This window comes from Dioscorea cayenensis, chromosome 18, assembly GCF_009730915.1.
Source record: "Dioscorea cayenensis subsp. rotundata cultivar TDr96_F1 chromosome 18, TDr96_F1_v2_PseudoChromosome.rev07_lg8_w22 25.fasta, whole genome shotgun sequence".
Classification (NCBI taxonomy): Eukaryota; Viridiplantae; Streptophyta; class Magnoliopsida; order Dioscoreales; family Dioscoreaceae; genus Dioscorea; species Dioscorea cayenensis.
In genome coordinates, this window is record NC_052488.1 from 2,291,265 (window position 1) to 2,313,746 (window position 22,482).

Consider the following 22,482-nt stretch of genomic DNA (forward strand, 5'->3'; position numbering starts at 1 on the left):
TTCAAATCATGTTTGTTGTCCCTCCATTTCTTTCCCAAAGACTTAAGCACATAGTCTTTTGGGATTTCAAGAACAAAGCGTGTCTATTTGATAACCAAAAATAATTTCAACCAAATATTATGACCTTAATAAGATTGTTTTGAAAATAAAGAACACCTTATGTATAACACAAATTTAAGCATAAAAGTATACCTCGATGAAGTTTAATAGTTCATCCTTCAATGTTTTTGGCACTTTATGACAACTCTCGTATTGTAGACCGATCTTCTGGCTAAATCAAGCAATCATACCTAGGAATGAAGAGAACAATTGTACCTCAGGCCCAATTGGTTGTCCAAGCCCGTTTGCACTGACCAACACTTTCTCTCGTAGAGGTAGCGCCCACAACTCCTTTAAAGTTGTTCGTTCTCTTCATTTACGGCAGCCCGCATTGTTAACTGCAACAATACATGTGCCCATTCATCAAGACAAAATGGTTTAATCCATTACTTAAAAAGTTGTATTTGGAAATCAATTGCACAAAATACCTATTTTTACATTAACCATTCCACTGGTATTTTCAAGTATGTTATCATGGTCTTCATTTTCATCATATCCATTACGGTTTGAATCAGTATTTGATGAATGAGTTGAGGTGTGAGGTTGAGATCAGGCATTTGAGCAATTGAAATCTCAACTTCATTAGTTGTAGCAGCATTGCGACTGGGATTTGTTTCAGATCGGATTACCTTCATATCCTTCAATTTTAATATTGGCATCTTGATGTTGTCTACATCACATCATAATGATAGGTATACATCATAATGATATTGTAATATTGTTGATTGAAATGGTCATGATAGGAGGAGATCACTTTTGATCCTTATATTAGTACCCATTGTGCAATTTTTCTGTCATATGGTTCAATTGAAATCAATTTTTTTCATACCATTATCCATATCAATAGTTTGTTGTTTAACATTCATTGGCCAGCAAGAATGTTCAGTGGCTACTATTTTAGTTTGACTTGAACTTTATACAAGATTTAGAAATAATCAAAGTTGATCTAGTTGTTTACTTGATATTTTGAGGTGGATAGTGAAGTTATTTTCTATTCAAAGCTCCTACTTCTTTTCAAAATCTACTGCAACATGTTCTTTCAATTTATTTTGTTAGCTGTCTTCTGTTTGGTTTACATTTGATGACTAAAATCAACGTCCTGGTTAACCCAGGATTTAAACGGTGTTATCGTTTCAGGGAAATCTTAGTTGTCACAAAGATAGAGAGAGAGCTGATTTGAAGTAAGTGTTCATACTTATGCAAATTGTGCTCCCCAGCATGGTCAAAATGTAAAGAAATATTATGGGCTTATACATGAATGTATAGATTTTTTTTGTGGTAAAAGACCATTTGTGTGAAATTTTAAGCTGGAATAGGAGAATTGTGCTCTTGTATGGCAACCATAATCAGTGATGCATCATGCTCAAACAAACTTAAAAGAAAAGAAACAAAAGAGGTATGTAATGGAGTATCAGTTCACAGACATTTGAATGAATAGGATACAAACATTGTTAAAGATTAGTAACAACCATTAGTTCATTCATCATTGACTATATAATTTCCATTAGGTAATGCCTACTTCCAAATAAGATTCTAAATTTGTTTTACTTCCATATTTTTATGCACCAAATAAAACGCTACAAATCAGAGCTCCAGAAAATATTAATTAACTGCCACAAGCTCCAGAATGACACCAATACACTAGTAGGTCCAAGTTCATCCCAAGCAGCTTCAGAATAATTTGAAATAAAAGTAGCTCTTTTTCACATAATTTAAATAATAAATATAATCATTACTCAATATTTAAAAATATTAATTATTAATGAACACCAATGCCTCATTTGAATAAAATAGAGGGTATGGTTTTTAGTACCATATTCTAACAAATGGATGATGTACTAGGTATTATGCCCAAAAATACCGCAACTCCCAGCTGTAACAAAGTTAAAAATGATGATCCAATATGCCAATGAGGTTAGGACAGTGCAAAGAACCAAACAAGTCCCTCAGATCAATCTCCACCATGACAAGTTATATTGTTTTATTAGAAGAATTTTACATAAAGGCAATTTTTTTGGTTGAAGTACATAACTGCAATCTAATTTCACTTCTAGTTGAAAACTATTCTCCACTAAGCAATTCGGTAACATTGAAACAATCATGTTATTGCCCATAAAAGCTGACCACACACAAATTCCTAACCATATATGGATCACATCCATTTCCTTGGCCCTGTGAGTGTTACACTATTTATATATACTTTCATCTACATATTGATGGCAATGCTGCAAGTCTGTAATCTAAAATATTTAAATCTTTTGACTAACTCCATCATGGTTCAATTATTAGTTAGCTTAGTTTGCACGGGACAATGGATTAATGATATTAATATTCATAAAAAAAACAACACCAAAAATGTTTCACCAATTATAAATCTAAGAATGCTATTTTGCCTTCCATGGTTCTTTTTGGAGTTCCAAGATTAAAATACCTTCTGTAGAAACAAATGTGTGTCAGCAGCAGTCTTTAGATCCCCAGTGGTATAATCTGATTTGATAAGCAAGTATGACAATCTAACACCAGCAGGAGAGTCCAAGTAAATGACACTAGAAACCTAAGTAATAGAACAACACCACCTCATTCAACAAGAGAGAAGAATATCTATCACATACCAGGACATATATATGTATAGAAACTCAAATAGTAAGTACCTTAGACCAGCTGTAAGAATTGAGATGCAGCTTCGGTATGCTTCCTGAGTGGCCCTTTTGCAAAATTAAAAGGTCCTGACGTGGCAATAGAAAATAGAAATTTTACCAAATGATTCAGTGTAAAATAATTCAATGAGCAGGTTTACATCAACATACATGCCAAAGTGTCTTCCTGAAATTAATAGTGTTTTTTTTATGAAAAGAGCTCAAAAGCTATTTATTAAAATGGAGAGGCAGTACAGAAAAACTAAAAAGAACTAAACAACTAGGAAGACAAGACAGTGGAGAAAGCAGGAAGAAGCTACAAGAAGATTAAAAAGAAAAGCCATTGTCAATAACTAGCTTCATGATCCAACGCAGGAGATCACGACCAGTTAGGAAGAGGTTCAAGTTGTGAAGATTAGCGCTGGTAGCGGAAAGAGCAAAAGAAAGAGCATTCCAACGCCCAGGAATCTCAACAAGGGAAGGATTTCCCAAAACTAGGAGAAGATGTTTGATATCAGTGACAGTTTGATCAAATCTCCAAGCGAGAGGGTTGTTGGTAACTGACAGAAGATGAGGTAATTCCTGGTTGCTGTGGAGAATACGGCGAATGACGAGCTGTCTGTCAAGGGATGATCTGAGGGCAATACCCAATGCTTTAATCTCTGATTCAAGAGCTGATTCAGAATCAAATTTGCAGTACCCTGCAAAAGAGATGACATAAGTCGAGCTGGTGAAAAAGAACCCAAGATGTCCTACCTTGTTGGATTGTGTCCAGTTTGACACATAAAAAAGGAAATGACCATCCATGTGTGAGAAATTGTTGAGGAGAAGACGTTGCCCGGTAAGAGAAGCCGAATCCGTCATGAAATCCTTGACATGAGCAATAGCTTTGCTGACAACTCCAGGGAAATTAGGTGAAGAATTCTAAAAAATTGCCTCACACCTGGATTTTCACAGAAACCAAATCATAGCGCCAATAATGGAAATTGTATACATTGAGAAACCATAATCAGAGATCCATGCACCAGTAGAGATGTAATCAGGGAAGGAAATGTTGCAGCCCAAGATGTGATTAATAAGATTCCAGACCAATTGGGCTTTGCAACAATCCAAAAAGATATGATCAATGGATTCCAATTCAAGGTTGCAGAAAATACAAAGAGATCTAGGACCAAGATTAATGTTGTTAAGATAATCTGTGGTAGAGATTCTACCATGCAGTAAGAGCCCGATGAAATGTTTAACATGTGGAGCAATACGAAGGGACCAAAGTTTTTGTCTGCCTTCCCAGTTCAAAACAGAAGTAGGGTCATGGTTAAGATAATGATATATTGCCGAGGAAATTTTCGTTCTCTTGGGGCTAGGATGCCAGAGCCAAAATTGTTGCCACCCCAGTCTACAAAGCAGTTGGTCTTAGCCAGGGAACACAGACTATCCCAAAAGATGGTATTAAGAAGATCAAAATCCCAATGTTCACCAACAAAAACGCAGATAAATTGTTGCCAGGAAAATCGGCGAAGACATTCAAGTAAGTGGGCTTATATGCTAAAGGAACCTCAAAGAGCCAAGGATCCTGAAGAAAGGATGCTTTTAAAGGATTGAAAGATTTGATCCAAAGATTGGGCTTTAGAATAAAAGCAGTTTTACAAATGCCCCGAAAAAACCAAGAACAATGTCAACCCAAATTACATTATCAGCATTCAGATATTTAAAAATGTTCTTCGCCATAAGTGAGTGTTTAGCAAGAAGAAGATTACGAAAGCCTAATCCCCCCTCAGTTTTGTTATCAGTAACATTACACCAAGCGACAGCATGGATGCCCTTTCCATTGCCTCCTTTGAACCAAAAGAAATCCCTAACCATTCTAGTAATTTCCTGAAGAACAGAGTCTGACATTGGATAGGCTGATAGGTAATAAGTTGGGATAGAAAGTATGGAAGAATTGATCAGGATTGATTTAGCAGCAGGAGAGAGCTTGAAAGATTTCCATCTAATACATAAGCTTATGATTTTTTCAAGCATTGGACTGAAAGAATGGACGCTGAGTTTTTTTTGGGGAAATGAGGATGCCTAAATAGGTCAATGGGAAGGAGGATTGGGAAAGACCTAAGATAGTACAAATGCTGATGGCTACTCTTTTGTTAAACCAAGTAGGAAGAAAAATCTGGGATTTAGAGAGATTGCATTTTGACCAGTCAGTCTGGAGTATATGGAAAATATAAATTAATGTTACGAGCAGCCGACCGAGTAGCTCGAGAGATCAAAATAAGATCATCTGCAAACAGAAGGTTATTGAAGTTCAAGCGAAGGTTGCAATCAAATCCAGGAATCATATTGGAACTAAGGGCTCTATTCATGATAGATGAGAAATTTTGAGCTACCAAGATGAAGAGGTAAGACGAGATGGGATCACCCTGATGAACACCTCTAGCAGAGGAGAACCAAGGGAAGGGGGAACCATTGATCAGAATGGAGAAGGAGCTAGAGGAAAGACAAGAACTAATCCAGGAAATCCATTTCATAGGGAAATTCATTTTGGTCAAGGTTGCAAGAATTGCACTCCAGCTCAGCGTATCATAGGCCTTCTCAATATCTAATTTAAATAACATCCTAGGGGGGTAAAGACGATCATATTCAAGAGAATGGGCTACTTCTTGCACAGTAATGACATTATCAAAAGCTCCTCGATCAGAAATAAACCCAGCTTGCTCTCGACCTACCAGCGTAGGGAGAACTGGCTTAAGTCTATTAGAGAGGAGTTTTGAAATGATTTTATAGCAGACATTGCAAAAAGAGATGGGGCGATAATCCGAAACCAACATGGGGTGAGGCTTTTTGGGGATAAGGGTAACATATGTTCTGCCCCAGGAAGAGGGAATATGAGAGTTGGTAAGAAAATGGTTTATAGCGGAAACCAGGAGATCCCCAAGGTCATGCCAGAAAAAACGATAAAATTCTACATTAAAACCATCGGGACCCGGGGACTTACCGGTAGGAAGGTCGGGGAGAGCCTGATAGACTTCCTCCTTAGAAGCATCACGGATGAGAGTAAGCCCATCCGAATGGGAGATGCAAGGAAGGTCGTTGGTTAAAGCATGACTAAGATTCTCATAAGCATTATTCCCAGAACCAGACCAAAGAGAAGAGTAAAAATTCATATAAGCATGCTCAATACCTGAAAAATTAGTAAAGATATTACCCGTAGAGTCTGTAATTTGAGCGATTTGATTTTGATGAGCGCGAATGCGAGCAGAATTATGAAAGAAGTTGGTGTTCTTATCGCCATCGCTGACCCAACAAATCCTAGCCCTCTGCGCCCACTTAATAGATAATTGTCGTTGAATGGCTGCAAGTTTGGCATACTGGATAGTCAAGTTAGTTTGGGAAACCAGAGAATCATCAGAATTTTCAAGGTTATAAATATCGGTTTCTGTTTGGGAAAGGGCCGTTTCCAAGGAATTGTGACCTCGGCGATTCCAATGAGAAAGTTTGAACCTGCAACAAGAAAGTAAATACGAGAAAACGTGAAGCGGGTTACCATGAGAAGGGGACCTCAACGCTTCCCGAACAACACTGTGACAGTCAATATAGTCCAACCAATAATTCTCAAACTTAAAGAGAAACCGACGATGACAATGGTTTGCAAACACCGAAACAAGGAGGGGGAATGATCAGAAGAACTACGGGAAAGATGTTTGAGAGTAAAATTATTAAAGTGAGAAATCCAATCCAAGTTGGCGATACACCGGTCAAGGCGGGCCCACCGACGGGCCAGACCATTTTGATTGTTGCACCAGGTGTAAGGGGCGCCTGAGAAATTTAAGTCAAAAAGATTGTTAGAATCGATAAAACCCCAGAAAAAAGAGCTTTGCGAGAATAATAAGAGAACCGACCTCCCTTATGCTCATTCGGAAAGAAAATAGAGTTGAAATCACCGAGGATAAGCCAAGGGAGGTTAATAGTAGAAATCTTAGAAAGTTTGTTCCAAACAGAACACTGTGAAGTAAAGCGACAAGAATTGTAAACTACTGAAATGATGACTTTATTAAGAAAACTAGAGCAAATCACAATATGGAGAACTCGGCGAGAGAAGGCGATAGGGGTAACCAACCCGATACCTTTTTTCCAACAAACTAGAATACCACCTGAGAAGCCGTCAGAAAGAATAGCCGCCCAGTCCCAAGTACGAGAAAGTTTAGAGCAAAACTTACTGATGCGGTCGGAGTTGGCTCTGGTTTCAAATAAGCAGAAGATCGAAATTTTATCATGACGAATGATGTGAAAGATACGAGCAAGAGTGTCCCGGGAAGAGAGACCCCTGCAATTCCAGCAACAAATTTTCATAGAAGTCATCATAACACAACTAAAGGAAAACGAAAGAAGAACTCCCTGAGGAATGAATGAACATAAGAGGAACATGTCAAGAAAGACTAGGCTCTCCCTTCTCAACTCTTCCCTTTTTCTGGGTTTCCATAGCTAGAAGAGAACCCTTGCGAATTAGGGCTTTCCTACGAGCTTCCTCTTAAAACTGATCTAAGGCATCATGTCATCTGGTTCATCTTCTTCGGACATCTGATCATCTGAATAATCATAATCATCATCGTCTTGGCTACTGGCTTCCTCCATGGACCCTTCATCAAGAGCTGCTGAGACCTGGGCGACAAAGCCTAGAGTGCTCCTGAGAAAGTGAAAGAGATCTGGGAGAGTGACCATCAGAGAAAGATTTCAAGAGAATAGGAGGAGGGGAACGAGATTGTTGAACCAACGGCCCAATTCCACTTGTAGTAGAGTGAAGTGGAAGGGTAAGTGAAGGGTTAGTCTTGGAAGTGACTGGAGAATGAGCTGGATGGGACGGGCTAGTGAGATAGGTAGGTTCTCGAGGAGCATTAAAAACACTTTCTAGAATCCCCAGGATCGGTTTGCAAGTCTACTGGGTTACCAAGGGGGTCAGTGATACTATCAGAGGCTGTCAAATCCCTCCCTAGGGAGCTGTGGAGAGTGGTGTGAGAAACAGGGAGCCGCCCACTCGCTCCCCTACGCAACCTGCCACGAGTATTATGAGTAGTAACGCCTCGGGCGGCCTGGCTCTCGGTCTGCGAGTCGGCTTCCGATCCTGGGACTGCGGTAGGGGCACTAGCACCGCCACCGCGGGAACGGGAAAGGTCATGTCGTCGAGAGACGAGAAGCCAAGGGCCGAAATCTGAATCAGAGGCAGCCATCGTTGGATCCGAAGTAACTGTTGAACCAATGTCAGGCGGAGGAGGGTTAGCAACACGCTCATCGACCCCAGCCTACATGGAGGAATACCTTGGCCTAACCTCCGGCCCTAACGAAGAGATAGGGGGCTGAGAGACCTTGGTATTCCCGGCTGCTGGAGAACGATTGCAGTTGCTCGAGCCGTGCCCAATCACTCCACAAGAATAACAAAAGGTGGGTAAACGTTCATAGAGGATGATAACAAAAATCCGGTTTAGATCATCACCAAGCCAGAATCCTTTGTTAAGAGGTTTGGATAAATCAACTTCAATACAAACTCTGGCATATTTAGTGCGCGTCAAGGAGAGAGTTAGGTCATCGATCTTCAGAAGGTTACCCAAATGACTGGTGATGGTTTCGATTGTGTCCCCACTCCAGAACTCAATGGGTAAGTTGTGAAGTTGAACCCAAACAGCAGCCGAGGTAAGCTTGGTGAATGCTGGTTCAAAGAACGGGCGCCATGGAGTAAGCTGGAGGATGATGCCATTAATAGTCCAGGGACCATCGGAAAGGAGACACTGAAGAACAATTTGATCAGGGCACCTAATGAGAAGGAAACCGTTGGGGAGGTCAGAAATCTGAATCTCTCCTAAGTTCTCCCATTTTTTCAAGAGAATGGATTTTACTTGATCGAAGGAGGGGGGTTTTCCGAAGAATTTGCCGATGAGGGAATGCTGAAATCGAAGCTGAACTCGACTGAGGGTATCATTATCAACTTTGATGTACTCCGACGTAGAGGCTTTAAGTTTGTTGAGAACTGTGGGGTTATGGAGGGGGGAGGAATCGAGAGTCGGAGTGACTTTGGAGGAGAGCTGGGCCCAAGACGGATGAGGAGCGCGAGGAGTGCCAGACGTTGGGGCTTGCCCCCCACTTGCCATGGCAAGAGGGGGAAAACGAAGGGATCAAGAGCGGGGGAACTATAGCGGGAGGAGCAAGAGCAAGCGATTGTCACTTTGAACACCTAATTAATAGTGTTTTTGGCAGGCAAAATTATTTGTTTTCTGGCTCTCATGCATGCATTGCATATATGGTCCATCCATCCAGGACTGCTTATGTAGCTCTGTATTATATAGGTGCAAATTCCAATGGTCCATGAGTCACCTACTTGTCTTTCATCAATGCTTAAAGCTTCTTCTCTTTTTAGTTTCCATTTATCATTGTCTTCTTATATAAATATATATACTTTCCTGTTTTTAATTTGTTAAGAAAAAGGATTCATTTAATTATTAGTACTTTGCTTTTCTTTAAAAAAAAATTATATCAGTACTTGTACTTGTATGTTTTCTCTCTGCCTCATTTAGTATATCAGTGCTTGATGAATTGAATTATTTGAACGGATGTCTCTTTTTATGTTTTTCAGTTTTAGAAAAAGGATTCAGTAGATATATATATATATATATATATATATATATGTATGTATATATCTACAATTATTGTTCTTATTATATGTATCATAATGGAGTTTGTTTAATTATCTGAATCTTATTGTAAATCTTCTAAATTATATCTAAAAACATTGACTACCAACAATGTAAGTACATAAACCTTGTCTTATCTAAATATATAATTGCAACTAGAATATAGATAACCATATAAAGAAAAGCATGTCCAAGAGAAATTATCAGCATGTCAACCTGATTCCCATGTTCAACCATCTAATCTTGCAAAAGCCAAGATCTTGAAGGGAAAAGAAAAAACCTTATCAGCAAATAGGCAATGTGTTCATCAGATTAAATCTTTGTTTTGTTATGCCTAATGAAAGTGAGATATGCTCAAGTTTCTTCCAAAACAAACATTTTTTATTCGAACATAAATGCATAACATAAATTTATATCTATATATATAGAAAAGGTACAAATGTTGTTATAAAACAAGTCTTTTCTTAAAAATGGCATTTAAGACAAAAGATTTAAAGTATGGTTGAAAGCTCAACATATCTGTCAACCAATTACATCATTTCTGCTTAAAAAAAAAGGCACACAGGTCTGAAATTTTAAAAGGTGAAAAACCTGGAAGAATATGATGAAACAAATGCCAATATTTTTCTTATCAACAACCCTGTTTAATAATAAAAAAAATTTAGTCAGCTAACTTTTAGCATCAAACATACATGAAAAACTTGGCTTGTTGGTCATATAAATATATAATAGAGCAAATTCACCTCCTGGATTGACCAGTATGTATACAATAATACATTCCATAATGGAAACACGATACTAAATAATCGTAGGTGTTACAATAAATGATTAGATTCATTCAGAATACAAAACATCTTTTGATGATGAGAAACACTAAAAATTTTCTCGTGAGTTGATTCGCCTATAATCTTGTGTACACTTCAGCCTCTAGACCGTGCATCACTACCTTTTATGCCGTTGAATATATATTTATTCCAGAATCTTTATTTGAATCTCTCATCCTCAATTAACATTAATGAACTAGTCTTATAAATTCTAGTCCTCTTACAAGATCAACTGACATAATTTTCATATCTTATTCACATTAGTTTACTTGTCACAATAATAGTTTAAAAAAAAGGAGGAGAAATTTCAGCAGAAATCTCAATCAGAGAAACAGAAAAACAAATTCAAGAAGAAAAATCACAAGTCTTAATGACAGATGCTTTCTAGTGAATAGAGACCAGAAGATGAATACATATCATTTAATCAGGGGCATTAATTTCATTAATGCAATTCTGAGACTTATATGTTTGGCAACTATCATTAAAACTCTGCATCACGAACCTTAAATAAACAAAATCTTTACTATCTTTTGTCTTATATTTCTTTCCACAATTTACATGGAAGTGATTAAGAAGTATAAAATATATAAGTTGTTAATTAGATATTACTAAAATATTATAGTACCTAAACCACACCGTAGATTTGAGTGATGCCAATCCAAGACTGTCTCAATTATAGCTCTGTTAGAAACATTGCCAGGATACCTAACAACAAGGTTACAGATATCCATTAAATAAAGCTCCAAATGGCAAAAATGGAGTGTTGAGATGAAAGTTAACCAGATTTCAGCACCAATTCCAAATGCTGTGGGAATCACCTCAGTATTGATTCCTTCCTTTCAGAGAATATATGTAGCCTGAGTTCAGAAAACTAGTTGGTAGATGTTTTTAAAGCAGTAGAAGAAAAAATAATCACATGATCAATGCATGTGCCAAAGTAATATTTCTAAAGGGAAAACATATGCATAGTGAAGATTAGCAAAGTCACAAGTGTTGAATATTAATTTCATTAATATTGAGAAAAACAAGCTGCTGAAAAGCAAATATTATAGCAAGTCTGTATATTATCAACTGAGTTGTCGGTTCCCACATTAGCATTATAGTGAAGTTCATGATGCTGAAAATTCAAATTTTAAAAACACAAAAACTATTTTAAATGTGAAAATTTTGTAGTCTAGCTAAAATTCCATACCCAGACAAACCAAATAACTAATTTAAAATGGCAACATGCAGGATGACTGGAATCTCAATGATTTAGATAAATCAAGATAAAAGGAACAGCATTGTGCATATCTATTACTTGAAGCAATCTTATAATTTCTAAAAACAGTTGGACCGCTAAATCACCACTAAAATGAGAGGAAATAGTCACTAAACAATTAATATGAATCACACTTGCAAAGCATAGCAAATTCCAAAAAATTCATTGAAAGGATAACTTCCATAAGTAAATTTCATGACACTAGTCTTTATGGTAATTTAATGAGTAAATATTGTCATACATGAATATGAAAAAAAGCTATCTATTGAATGCACAAGACTTTTCAGAAAACTATCAATCCCTATTTTCTTAAAGTGTTTTTTTTTATTTAATTCACTTGTCATGCATGCTTTTATTAGAGAAAGGCTAACCAAGTCCTAGTTTATGCTAATGCACTAAAAAATATGCACCATTGAAAAGTTCAAAGCAATCAACATATCAAATGGTAGGATTGCTAGTAAAAACAGAAGATTAGCATCAGAAGTTCAATATCTAATGGAAATATCATGATTGATTCATAATGCATGTTTGCAAAGTTGTAAAACTCACACTACAAATTCTGAATTTGCAAAATTGTAACTCATCGTACAAATCCGAAGTAATTTACTGATCATTAAGCCGCATATACATCCTCATTGACTGTCGATTCATCACCATGCCATACAGTTCCCTAGCTTGATTGCGTATCACAACATACCATCCAAATTCGGTGAGATCTTTACTATAGAATACTTGCTTCACTTGTGATGAAAATACATAAGGCTCATCGATGACATGAGCACCTATATGGATTAATCTAGAAAAATTCATCATGGTAAATCCATATTTATCTTTATTGATACCTCGACTATTAGTAACATCAGCCCAATCACATCGAAACAACACAACTTTGAATTTTTGAAAGTAATCTAGCTCGATTATGTCATTCAAAATCCCGTAATAGTCAACATTTCCTTGCACGGGGTTAGCATCGCTTGCGCTAGCATAACTCACTGTTGAAGAAGTAACAACGCATCCAGAATTTTGAGTTCTCCTTAATCTCTCACGAGATTTGGTATGGAAGCGAAATCCATTGATGATATATCCTTTGTATCGCTTAACAATTCAGTTTCGTCCTTGTGCAAGGAACCTAACTTCTTTGGTCACATCTCTTCCAAGAGAAACCTAAGAAATTGCATCAATATATGTATGGAATTAAAAAGAAAAGAATTTATAGAGAATTATGCTTCTAATTTCAGCACTTACAACTTCCGCCAACCATTCATGAAAAGTCTTAGTAAATTTCATATCAACATCACGAGCGGTTGAACGGCGACCACGCATTTGTTGTCTTACGATATTCTTGTACTCACTACAACTAATTACAATACAAATTGTAAACTTATGCCATACAAATTAAAACAGATGGAAATGCTTCACTCATGATTGCAGTGTGACAGTAACGTCATGGTGTAATAAGACATATCGATGTGCAAGTGCCAATGATTTAGCATCTAATTCTGCAATTTCAAATTTGCCTATTGGTTTTCCATGACTATGAAATAAATAAGGTCCCCCGAGTGCCTCATCATGAACTTCTCCCAAATTCCTTGATGGTTTATCAAATATTGTTTAAACATCTTCCAGATATCGGGAACAAAAGGTCACATATTCCTCTGCCAAATAACCTTCGGCAATGGAACCTTCAGGATATCTCTTGTTCTGCACATATTTCTTTAACTTCAACAAGAACCTAAAACATGTACGTCATGTCAACTAAAAAATAAATTTAATTCATACTAATTATAACTAAGTCTCTAGTAGAAAATGCTACCGTTCAATTGGATACATCCATCGGTAATGGACAGGTCCACTAAGTTTGGCTTGCAATGGAAGGTGAATAAGCAAATGGACCATTATAGTGAAGAAAGATGGTGGAAAAATCTTCTCTAATTGACATAGAACCATCGCTGCTCGATATTGAAGTTTGTCGAGCTCTTCAACCTTGAGAACCTTACCACAAAGAATTTTGAATATATTGCAAATCTCGGAAATGGAACACATCACTTGTTTTGATGATGATAAGTGTAAAGCAATTGGAAGCAAATCATGGAGCAATATATGATGATCATGTGATTTTAGAGAATGTAGCTTCCGTTCTTTTTGGTTCACGCATCTTGATATATTTGAGGAATAACCATCTGGAACTTTAGAGTCTTTAAGACTTGGCAAAACACATCCTTCTTCCCTTTTGTCATTGAATAAACAGCAGGAGGCTACCTTGTTCTTCCATTAGAAAGATATTTAGGATGAAGAACATGACGAATTCCCATATCTACCAAATCAAGTCTGCCTTTCAAATTATCCTTCGATTTGCCATCAACATTAAGCATGGTTCTAATAATATTTTCACAAACATTTTTCTCTATGTGCATCACATCTAGATTATGTCGCAGAAGGAGATGCTCCCAATATGGTAAATTAAAAAATATACTTCTCTTTTTTCACAAATCTGATTCTTGTGATTCATCTTCTTCCTTGTCCATGACACTATCTTCTTGAAAATTGGATTCTTGCCTCTGTCTTTTCTTTGAGCTGCTAGAAGTCTATGATCTTCTTAGCCTTTGTTTCATTCATTTCCCATAGCTATATTGCACATCATTTAACATCAACAATATGTCTGGCCCACTTGTAGATAGAGGAGCCTCACATAGCTCTAAGGTACCATCAAATAGATGTTTTTGGAGCCTATATGGATGATCTTTTGCTAACCACCGCCGATGTCCCATATAACAAAACTTTTGTCCATTGGATAACCATCTTGACGATGGTTCTGCAGCACAATAAGGGAAAGCGTACTTCCCCTTCATGCTTCAACCAGATAAAATTGCATAAGCAAGGAAATCATTTATTATCCACATTAGGGCAGCTCGCAAATTGAAATTTTGTTTCCTTGATGCATCATATGTCTAAACACCAACCCACAGTTGCTTCAGCTCCTTGATTAGAGGTTGTAAGTAGATGTCAATGTCATTTCCTAGACTATCAACTCTAGGGATAATCATGGATAAGAGGAAAGAAGATTACATCATCCCTTTCCACTGTGGCAAATTGTAAGGGATCAACACCACTGGCCATGTACTATAAGAAATACTCAGTAACTTGAATGGATTAAAACCATCAGAGGAAAGTCCAAGCCTAATATTTCAAGGATCAGAAACAAAGTCTGGATATCCCGTGTCAAATGTTTTCCATGCTTCAGCGTCAACAGGATGCCTCAAATACCTATCTTCCGTACGACCATCAACATGCCAAGTCATATCCCCAGAAGTCCTCGACGACATAAATATTCTCTGTATTCTTAATATGATGGGAAAATAATGCAAAACCTTTGGTGGTCTTTTGTGGATTATTTCATCATCATCATTGGAAAAGTGGTTAGAATCAGTGGACAACTAACGAAAAGTGCCACAAACAAGACAAGCTTATTGATTTTCTTTATCACTCCAATAGAGCATACAATCATTAGGGCAAGCATGGATTTTTTTCATAACCAAGTCCTAAGTCTTTGATGACCTTCTTATATTCATGACTATTTGTAGGAATGGCAGCGGCTGGAAAAAATTCTTTCAAAAACTCAATTAGGTAATTGAGCACTTTTCCAGTCATCCCACACGTGCATTTCAGGTGGAAGAGACGAATGCAAAAATACAACCTGGAATGCTTCGATCCATCATAAAGTTTCTCATTCATATCTTCAAGTAACATGTAGAACTTTGCTGCTTCCATAGGAGGTTCTTCCTTGCCTGCCCCATCCTGGCCTTTGGCTTCATCATTGACAACATCTTCAATATTATGTTCAATGCCCCCATGAACATCATGATGGATGTTAAAAGCATCACGTAACAATTCTCCCATAACACCATGGCTATTATGAAAGGTTGAAGTAGGATGAGTGGAGCTCGGAGGCATTGTGATTATGTTATCCAAATTAGATGTTGAAGAAGGAACAAGCTCCCCATGGAAGAACCAACAAGCGTAACCCCGTAGGATTCCATTACACATTAAATGTTCTTCCACTACTTCTCGCGTGTGCTAATGAACATTCGCACACTTTACACAAGGACAAACAATCATGTTGTCTTCACTTGACTTATCAAATGCGAAATCAAGAAATGACTCCACTCCTTTGGCATACTCATTAGACAATCTTGACATTGCATCCAACTCTTATCCATCATTGTTTACCATCGATGAAGTTAATACAATGCTTACAATTGTAATGTGCAAACCAATCAAGTGTCTTTCTTGACAAATTATAGCCATCAAACCATGATACCATCACAATCATATGAAATATTTCAACCTTTCTTTGCTATTTTGCAAGACATCAAACGTCAATATATGTTTTAAAATTATAGATCCATTACCATCTTAATTAGTCCTATCAAAAATAATTCTTATCATATTGTGTAAATGACAAACTCAATATGGTTTTTAACTTGTATTCAAGTACATGACATTTTTTTCCCTAAAGGATGTAGTTTGATGATAATTAGTGTACGATTGTATTATAACCAACTAGAAAAATTTCTATGATTATTTAATTCATCATCATACAAAGATTAGTTTTAAGTTGATTTTGGTGGATTTAATTTGGTTGCAATGAAAATGTCAATATCATCTTTAGTGATGAACTTCAAGCAATAATTCATAGTGATGTTGAAGTATTTGATCTTATATATTTTTCATACCTCCAATTGTTCATGTGCAAAATGAGATATGTACATAAGCTTGCACAATGAATCTAATCAATGAGCTCAGGTGTATCTCATTTGGACTTTAATTTAGCTTTTATAAGATCATCACCATCTTTTCCTAATTGAACTTATATTCAATCATTTGATTCAAGAACTTTGGTGATTGTTATATATATGTAGAGCAGCCTTATATTTTTTCATGTGTTTCATAGATAAAAGTGATTAGGAAAATGAAATAAGTTAGTAATTATTTCATCTTAAGAATTTGTTCTTTCCCTTCAATCATTTCCATTGTTTTTCTTTTCCTTAGCTCACTCTCAGACAAGTTGTACATGATATAAGTTGGTAACTTATAATGTGTTTCATATATATATTAATGGAGACCATTTAATAATCATGGTGATGATTATGTTTAAAGTTCTTCTCAGTAGCTAGTGTAAAGGAAAAATACTTTCTTTCTTTATTCTCTGAATTAACTTTTCATTTATTTTCTACAAAGTTGTCTTCAAGTCTATAGCATCTTCATGAACAAATGAGAAAGTGACCTTATTTGAAAAATCAAGGAAATTATTATCAATTTGACTAGGTAGAAGTAATATATATATATATATATATCACTGTAATTTTTCTTCATGAGATGCATTGAGAAGCAAAAAGAATGATGGCTAATTAAGTTCAAAACTAATGGATTGCCTATAAACTATAGCTTTAGAAACAAACTAATTAGAGCTAATTGCCTTGCTTAATATTTTAGGAGATGGTACATTGTGGTGTTAGTCAAACAGATTATACAGTGACCCTAGTGGAAGTCTTCAGGAAAATAGAATCAAAGCCATGAACATAGAAACCAGCATGTAGAAAGAAGAATATCCAGCAAAATTGATATCCTACTTGTATGTTGATGAACTGAATTCCACAACTTCGAAAAGAAAAGCAAAGAATTAGGCCATGCTCAACATGCATATAAAGGAAACAAGAAATAAGTTCATCTGATAGCTCAAATCACTTCCATGCATGGTGAGCAAAGGTGATTTAGAAAAGTAAGTTACAAAATAAAAGCCTAAAATTGGTTGGAAAGACTAAATATACATGTGCATGCCTTCAAAATTGGTGGTTTTCCTTAAAATGGTTAGAGATTGACATAATACACAGATAAATGGATAAACAAGTAGAGGAATTACTCCAAAAGCACTGGCAATTACTAGAAGAAACAAAAACAAATAAATTAGCTAACCACTAGCAGTAGCCCAAGATTAGAAAGGGAAAACCAGCTCCAAATACAAAAGTGTCAAGAAGTGACATGAAACTCTCTCAACCTGATCTCTGCCACATATTACTGAATGATGAATCATGTTGTATAGAGAAAGACATGAATCATTTCATCAAACTACAATAATCTGTCAGAAATTGCATCTGTAAACCATTCAAAAACACTAAAGAGACCAATTTAAGATTATTCTCAACCCCTTTCAATGCAAATTGTGAGGAATTCATCTCAAACACCACAGATCCTATTGTTGTACATCATTTTGGTAAAAATCTAATTTTTCCTTTAGTGTAGACCATCCTCACTAAACTACAAGAGCATTCAATACAAAATCAACCACAGACTAAACATACTAAAAATCCAAATCCATTCCAACAAAAAAAAAATGCTAACAATTATCAACAACCACTCCGATCCATACATCAATCCACAATCCAATCCTAAAGGCTTTTCAGATTGGTTCAATAAAACAAGAAATGCATCAATCAAAAGCCCTAAAGGAGGAGAAGAGCAAGACCTTAATTATCATACCAAGAAGAGATAGTACATTGTGGTGTTCCACAAAAGACATGTAGGCATCTTAGACCATACTTTTCATGAGACAGATTCAGGAGAACATACTCGATTGGTTGTCACAAATTAAAGTTCTAAGACCAAAATTTTCTACAAACCCCAGATCAAAACAAGCAAGATAGATGTCCAAATTCAACACCTCCACGCAAACATGATTTCAAGCAAGCCGAATAGAATTTCACCATCCAAATCAATCAAAAAAGAAAAAAGACAAAACAAATATTTAGATAAAATCCTAAAAGAGGAACGAGAATAAAGTAAAGGATGAGGAAAGAGGATGAAAGTACCACCAGTGATTGATGCTCGGCAACCGGAATGAGTTGGAGATGATGGTGATTGGGCACTGGAGAGGAGAGGGTAGCAGCTGGCAGGAGAGGCTCCGTGCGGCGGCGACGGTGGCCGGAGATGTAGAGAGATAGCCCTAAAAAGCATGCATCAAAGAAATAGCAGCAGATTACGAATGAAACACAAAGCAAAAAGCCAATCAAATTGGCAACCTACGATTCCGTGATTGAATAGGTACAAAGCACTAAGCTCAAACAGAAATTGGAGGTGTGCAACGCCATTGAATGGCAGCGAGATCGAGCCAAAAGGTGGAGATTGGAGAAGGATTTGGGACTGAAACTGAAGAAGGGAGCGAAGAGGATAGGCCGGAGCTTTTATGCCATGGAGAAGAGAACCTGTAGACAAGGGCCGAACATGGGAGAGAAATAATAAAGATTCTTGGCGTTTAAGCAAACAACGCCACCAAATCAAGGCATTTACCCAGCGTTTAAATGGAAACCCCGCGAAAAATGATAACTTCCTGGCGTTTTACAACTACAAACGCAGCTCTAACAAAACATTTCTCAGAGTTTTTCATCAACACGCCGCAAAGTTCCAAATCTTCCATACTAGAAATTGCTTTAGTGGCATTTTAAAATGAAAATGCAGTATACATACCGGTAAAAACCCATAATGATGTAATGTTGGCGGCGTTTTCTACACAAACGCCAGTAAATCAAGAAGACGTCCCGGCGTTTTACTCAACAAACGCCGCTAAATTAAAACATTTCCCAGCATATCTCATGGTGTTTTGGAGAAAACCCCATTGATGTTTGGAAATTCTTTGCGCCATCCTTTTTCGGTAGCGCCCTTACAAATTGCCGGTGTTTATATCATCAACGCCGCTATTGGAAAAACCAACCCCGGCATTTTATTCAAAAACACCGCGAATATTCAATTCTTCAATCCTAAAAAGAGCATTCATGACATTTCACAGTGAAAACACCGTAGATATGCCGCCGTTTTTCAAAATCGCCGCCAATAAAATGTCGCTAAAACCCTACAATGTTGTAGTGAATGCAAAGGAGACCATTGGTACGTAGAAATTTGAGTGGCTTATTATTATTATTATTATTATTATTATTATTATTATTATTATTATTATTATTATTATTATTATTATTAATCTCTTTGAGAATGAATTAGTGACAATAAGATGAGCCCATGTTACAACCCAAAAACTCTGTGATATGAAACATAAAAAGATGGCTGAGAGAGTTGTTATATTATTATGAGAACATGTATAATTTCATCGATGAGAAATAACATAAAGTCATTTTGCCATGCATAATCAAATAATAATATTAAGCTGTCAGAGATACAAATTAACATAATAATATCATTTGCTAATTGTTTTTTCCTATAAATTATTAAATTGTGAGCTTAAAAATAAACAAAATATAAAATAACATAGGAAAACCATCTTTGCTAACCATAATTATGTCTATTGGGTCTGATTATTATTTAGCTAAAGTTTTATATAAATGATATTGATGGAAAACATGATCAGTGTGATCTTAATTCAGCCAATAATATTAATGCTTGAATTGCAAGGACATTTTGGCAATAGAATAGGTTCCAATGACAATAATTTTTTGAAATTAATTTTCACTAGCACTTTGCACATAGTCATCTTAGTAATTACACTGGAAGAAGTTGTGAAAACTTCATAGATAATTCTCTAATTAACATTCTCTACATTGAGTCTAAAATATAAGAATTTAAACAAGATGTATTTTCCTTCTATGCTTAAGTGGGAAAATTTTAGTTTGTTTACAAATTTCAATTATGTATTTTTTTAATAAAAATTTTCATATCTCTTTCATAGATAATATAATATAACCGGTTGATATATATATTTTTAAAACATATATTGTTTTTAATAGAACTTCTATAATTCTTTTTTATAGAAGTTAAGATAATGTAATATAATATAATTCTTTCCATATCTCTTTCATAGATAATATACTATAACCGGTTGAAATATTTTTTTAGTATATATATATATATATATATATATGTTTTAAAAATATATATATATATATATATATTTTTTAAATAGAACTTCTATAATTCTTTTTATAGAAGTTAAGATAATATAATATAATGGTTATAGAGATAATAATTTAAACCAAATATATTTTTGAGTAATTATTTTCTTTAAAAATATAAACGAGTAAGGTGCATTGAATGAATTCAATTATTTTTTTTAATAAAATAGATACGTTAGATTGTTCATTATAATTGGTGGAGGAATTCAAACTCCCTACTCTCCTATCTTATATAAATGATGATTGTTAAGAGGAATTCAAACTCCCTACTCTCCTATCTTATATAAATGATGATTGTTAAAATATTATTTGTAGTTTTTTTATTTGCTTATTATCAAAATGTCTATATATGTATATTACATAATTTCAATTTGTTTCTATTACTCATCTCTCAATGTATATGGTAAGATTTCTCTAAGACAAGTAATATAGAAATCTTCAGGGTGACATTATATTTAGAAATGTAGAGCATATGAAAGCACAAACAATAATTGATAAGGAAAAATTGTTTCCATTAATGGTTATTAAGAAATCTCCAATATCTCTCTCTCACTCTGTCTGTTGCTAGCAGTGTCTAGCTGTCTCTAGCTGTATGAAATAATTGACAAGAGATCTTTGCTTGGATTTTTTTTTCCCTTTCTACCGAAAAATCTGGATCACCATTTACATATCTTGTGATGACATATTAATGTGCTGGGTTTTTTTTGTGTTTGTATGTGGGTCAGCTTGCATGAGAATATGACAACAAAATGATATATCAGGTCTTGTGTGACAGCAAGATACATTAGTGTTTTGATTGCACTAAGATATGATACTTCAGGACCAAAAAGTTCCTCATCATTTTCTTGAGGTCAAAAAGGGTCTTACGACTATCGAGGTAGTCAACATATGTAATTTATCCTTATAAAATTGTTTCAATACTTTCACAATGTAAACTTCTTTATGCACATTAAATCCCATTTTTCAAATGTTCAATTTGCAGCCCTAGGCAAAAGTTTGCTCTTCCAAGGTCCTTATCTCAAGTAATTTACAACCTTTTGAATCTCTTCTGGAATTCCAATAATATTTAAGACGTCAACATAAATTGTAATTATAACAAACTCATTATTTCCAGGTTTCTTTGGACAAATATTCACTAAGTCGAATATACCATATGCGTCCAGATTATACAATGACTTATTTAATTTGATTGAATAATGTTCTCGAGAACTTGAATCTCATGCTTCAGTCATTTTAAATCCTTTAGGGAGTTTCATATGTATTTCACTATCAAGGGATCCCTATAAATAAGTTATAACAACATCCATCAAATGCAAATTGAGTCCTTCATATACTGCAGAGTAATTAAGTATCAAAAAGTATTTGCATCCACCACAAGTGAGTATGTTTCATCATAGTCAATGCTAGGTCTTTCCGAAAATCCTTGAGCCACAAGTCATTCCTTACATCTCATAATTACACCTTTCTCATTTTATTTTCGCACAATTACCGATTTGTATCTAACTGGCTTTACACTTTTAGGTGTATGAACTACAGGTCCAAAAAATTTTCATTTTCTAAGTAAGTTTAATTCTGACTCAATTATATCTATTCATTTTTGGCCAGTCATTTCTTTGTCTACAAACTTCGGCTCATAATCCTCATTAGTGCTATATTATACGCAAAATATTGTCAACGTTGTCTTTATTTCAGTTCCATTTTATTCCATTTAGAACATAATTGAGATATCTTTCCTTTCATAAATTTCAGGTATTGAGTTTCTTCTAGAATTAAAATATTGTTCATAATTGGGGGACTGTTCTAAAGACTCTTCTAGAGTTATTGTATCCTTGATTTAACCGTCTAAATTCTTAGCTCCTTTTCTTTTTGAGGATTTTTATCGTTGGAACCGACAGGCCTGCCACGTTTTATGCGTGCTTTGGATTCATTTGTGATATTAATTTGTCCTACAGAGATATCAATTTTGATTGGAGCATTAACAACTGATATATATGATTTAGTCACTTTCTTTGGGTCAGTAAATGCATCTGGCAT

At 35.5% G+C, this 22,482-nt stretch overlaps 1 protein-coding gene across 1 annotated transcript; it reads right to left on the bottom strand.

The window, feature by feature from the left end:
- Positions 1-8,026: 8,026 nt before the first annotated feature.
- On the bottom strand, positions 8,027-8,869 carry LOC120282194. The gene has a single exon (XM_039288951.1). It carries the CDS (start codon positions 8,867-8,869, stop codon positions 8,027-8,029), a length of 843 nt encoding a protein of 280 aa, XP_039144885.1.
- Between the last annotated feature and the right edge of the window lie 13,613 nt (positions 8,870-22,482).

Coding starts and splice junctions, on each gene's coding strand:
- LOC120282194 (XM_039288951.1), bottom strand. CDS start 8,869: ATGGCAAGTGGGGGGCAAGCCCCAACGTCTGGCACTCCTCGCGCTCCT.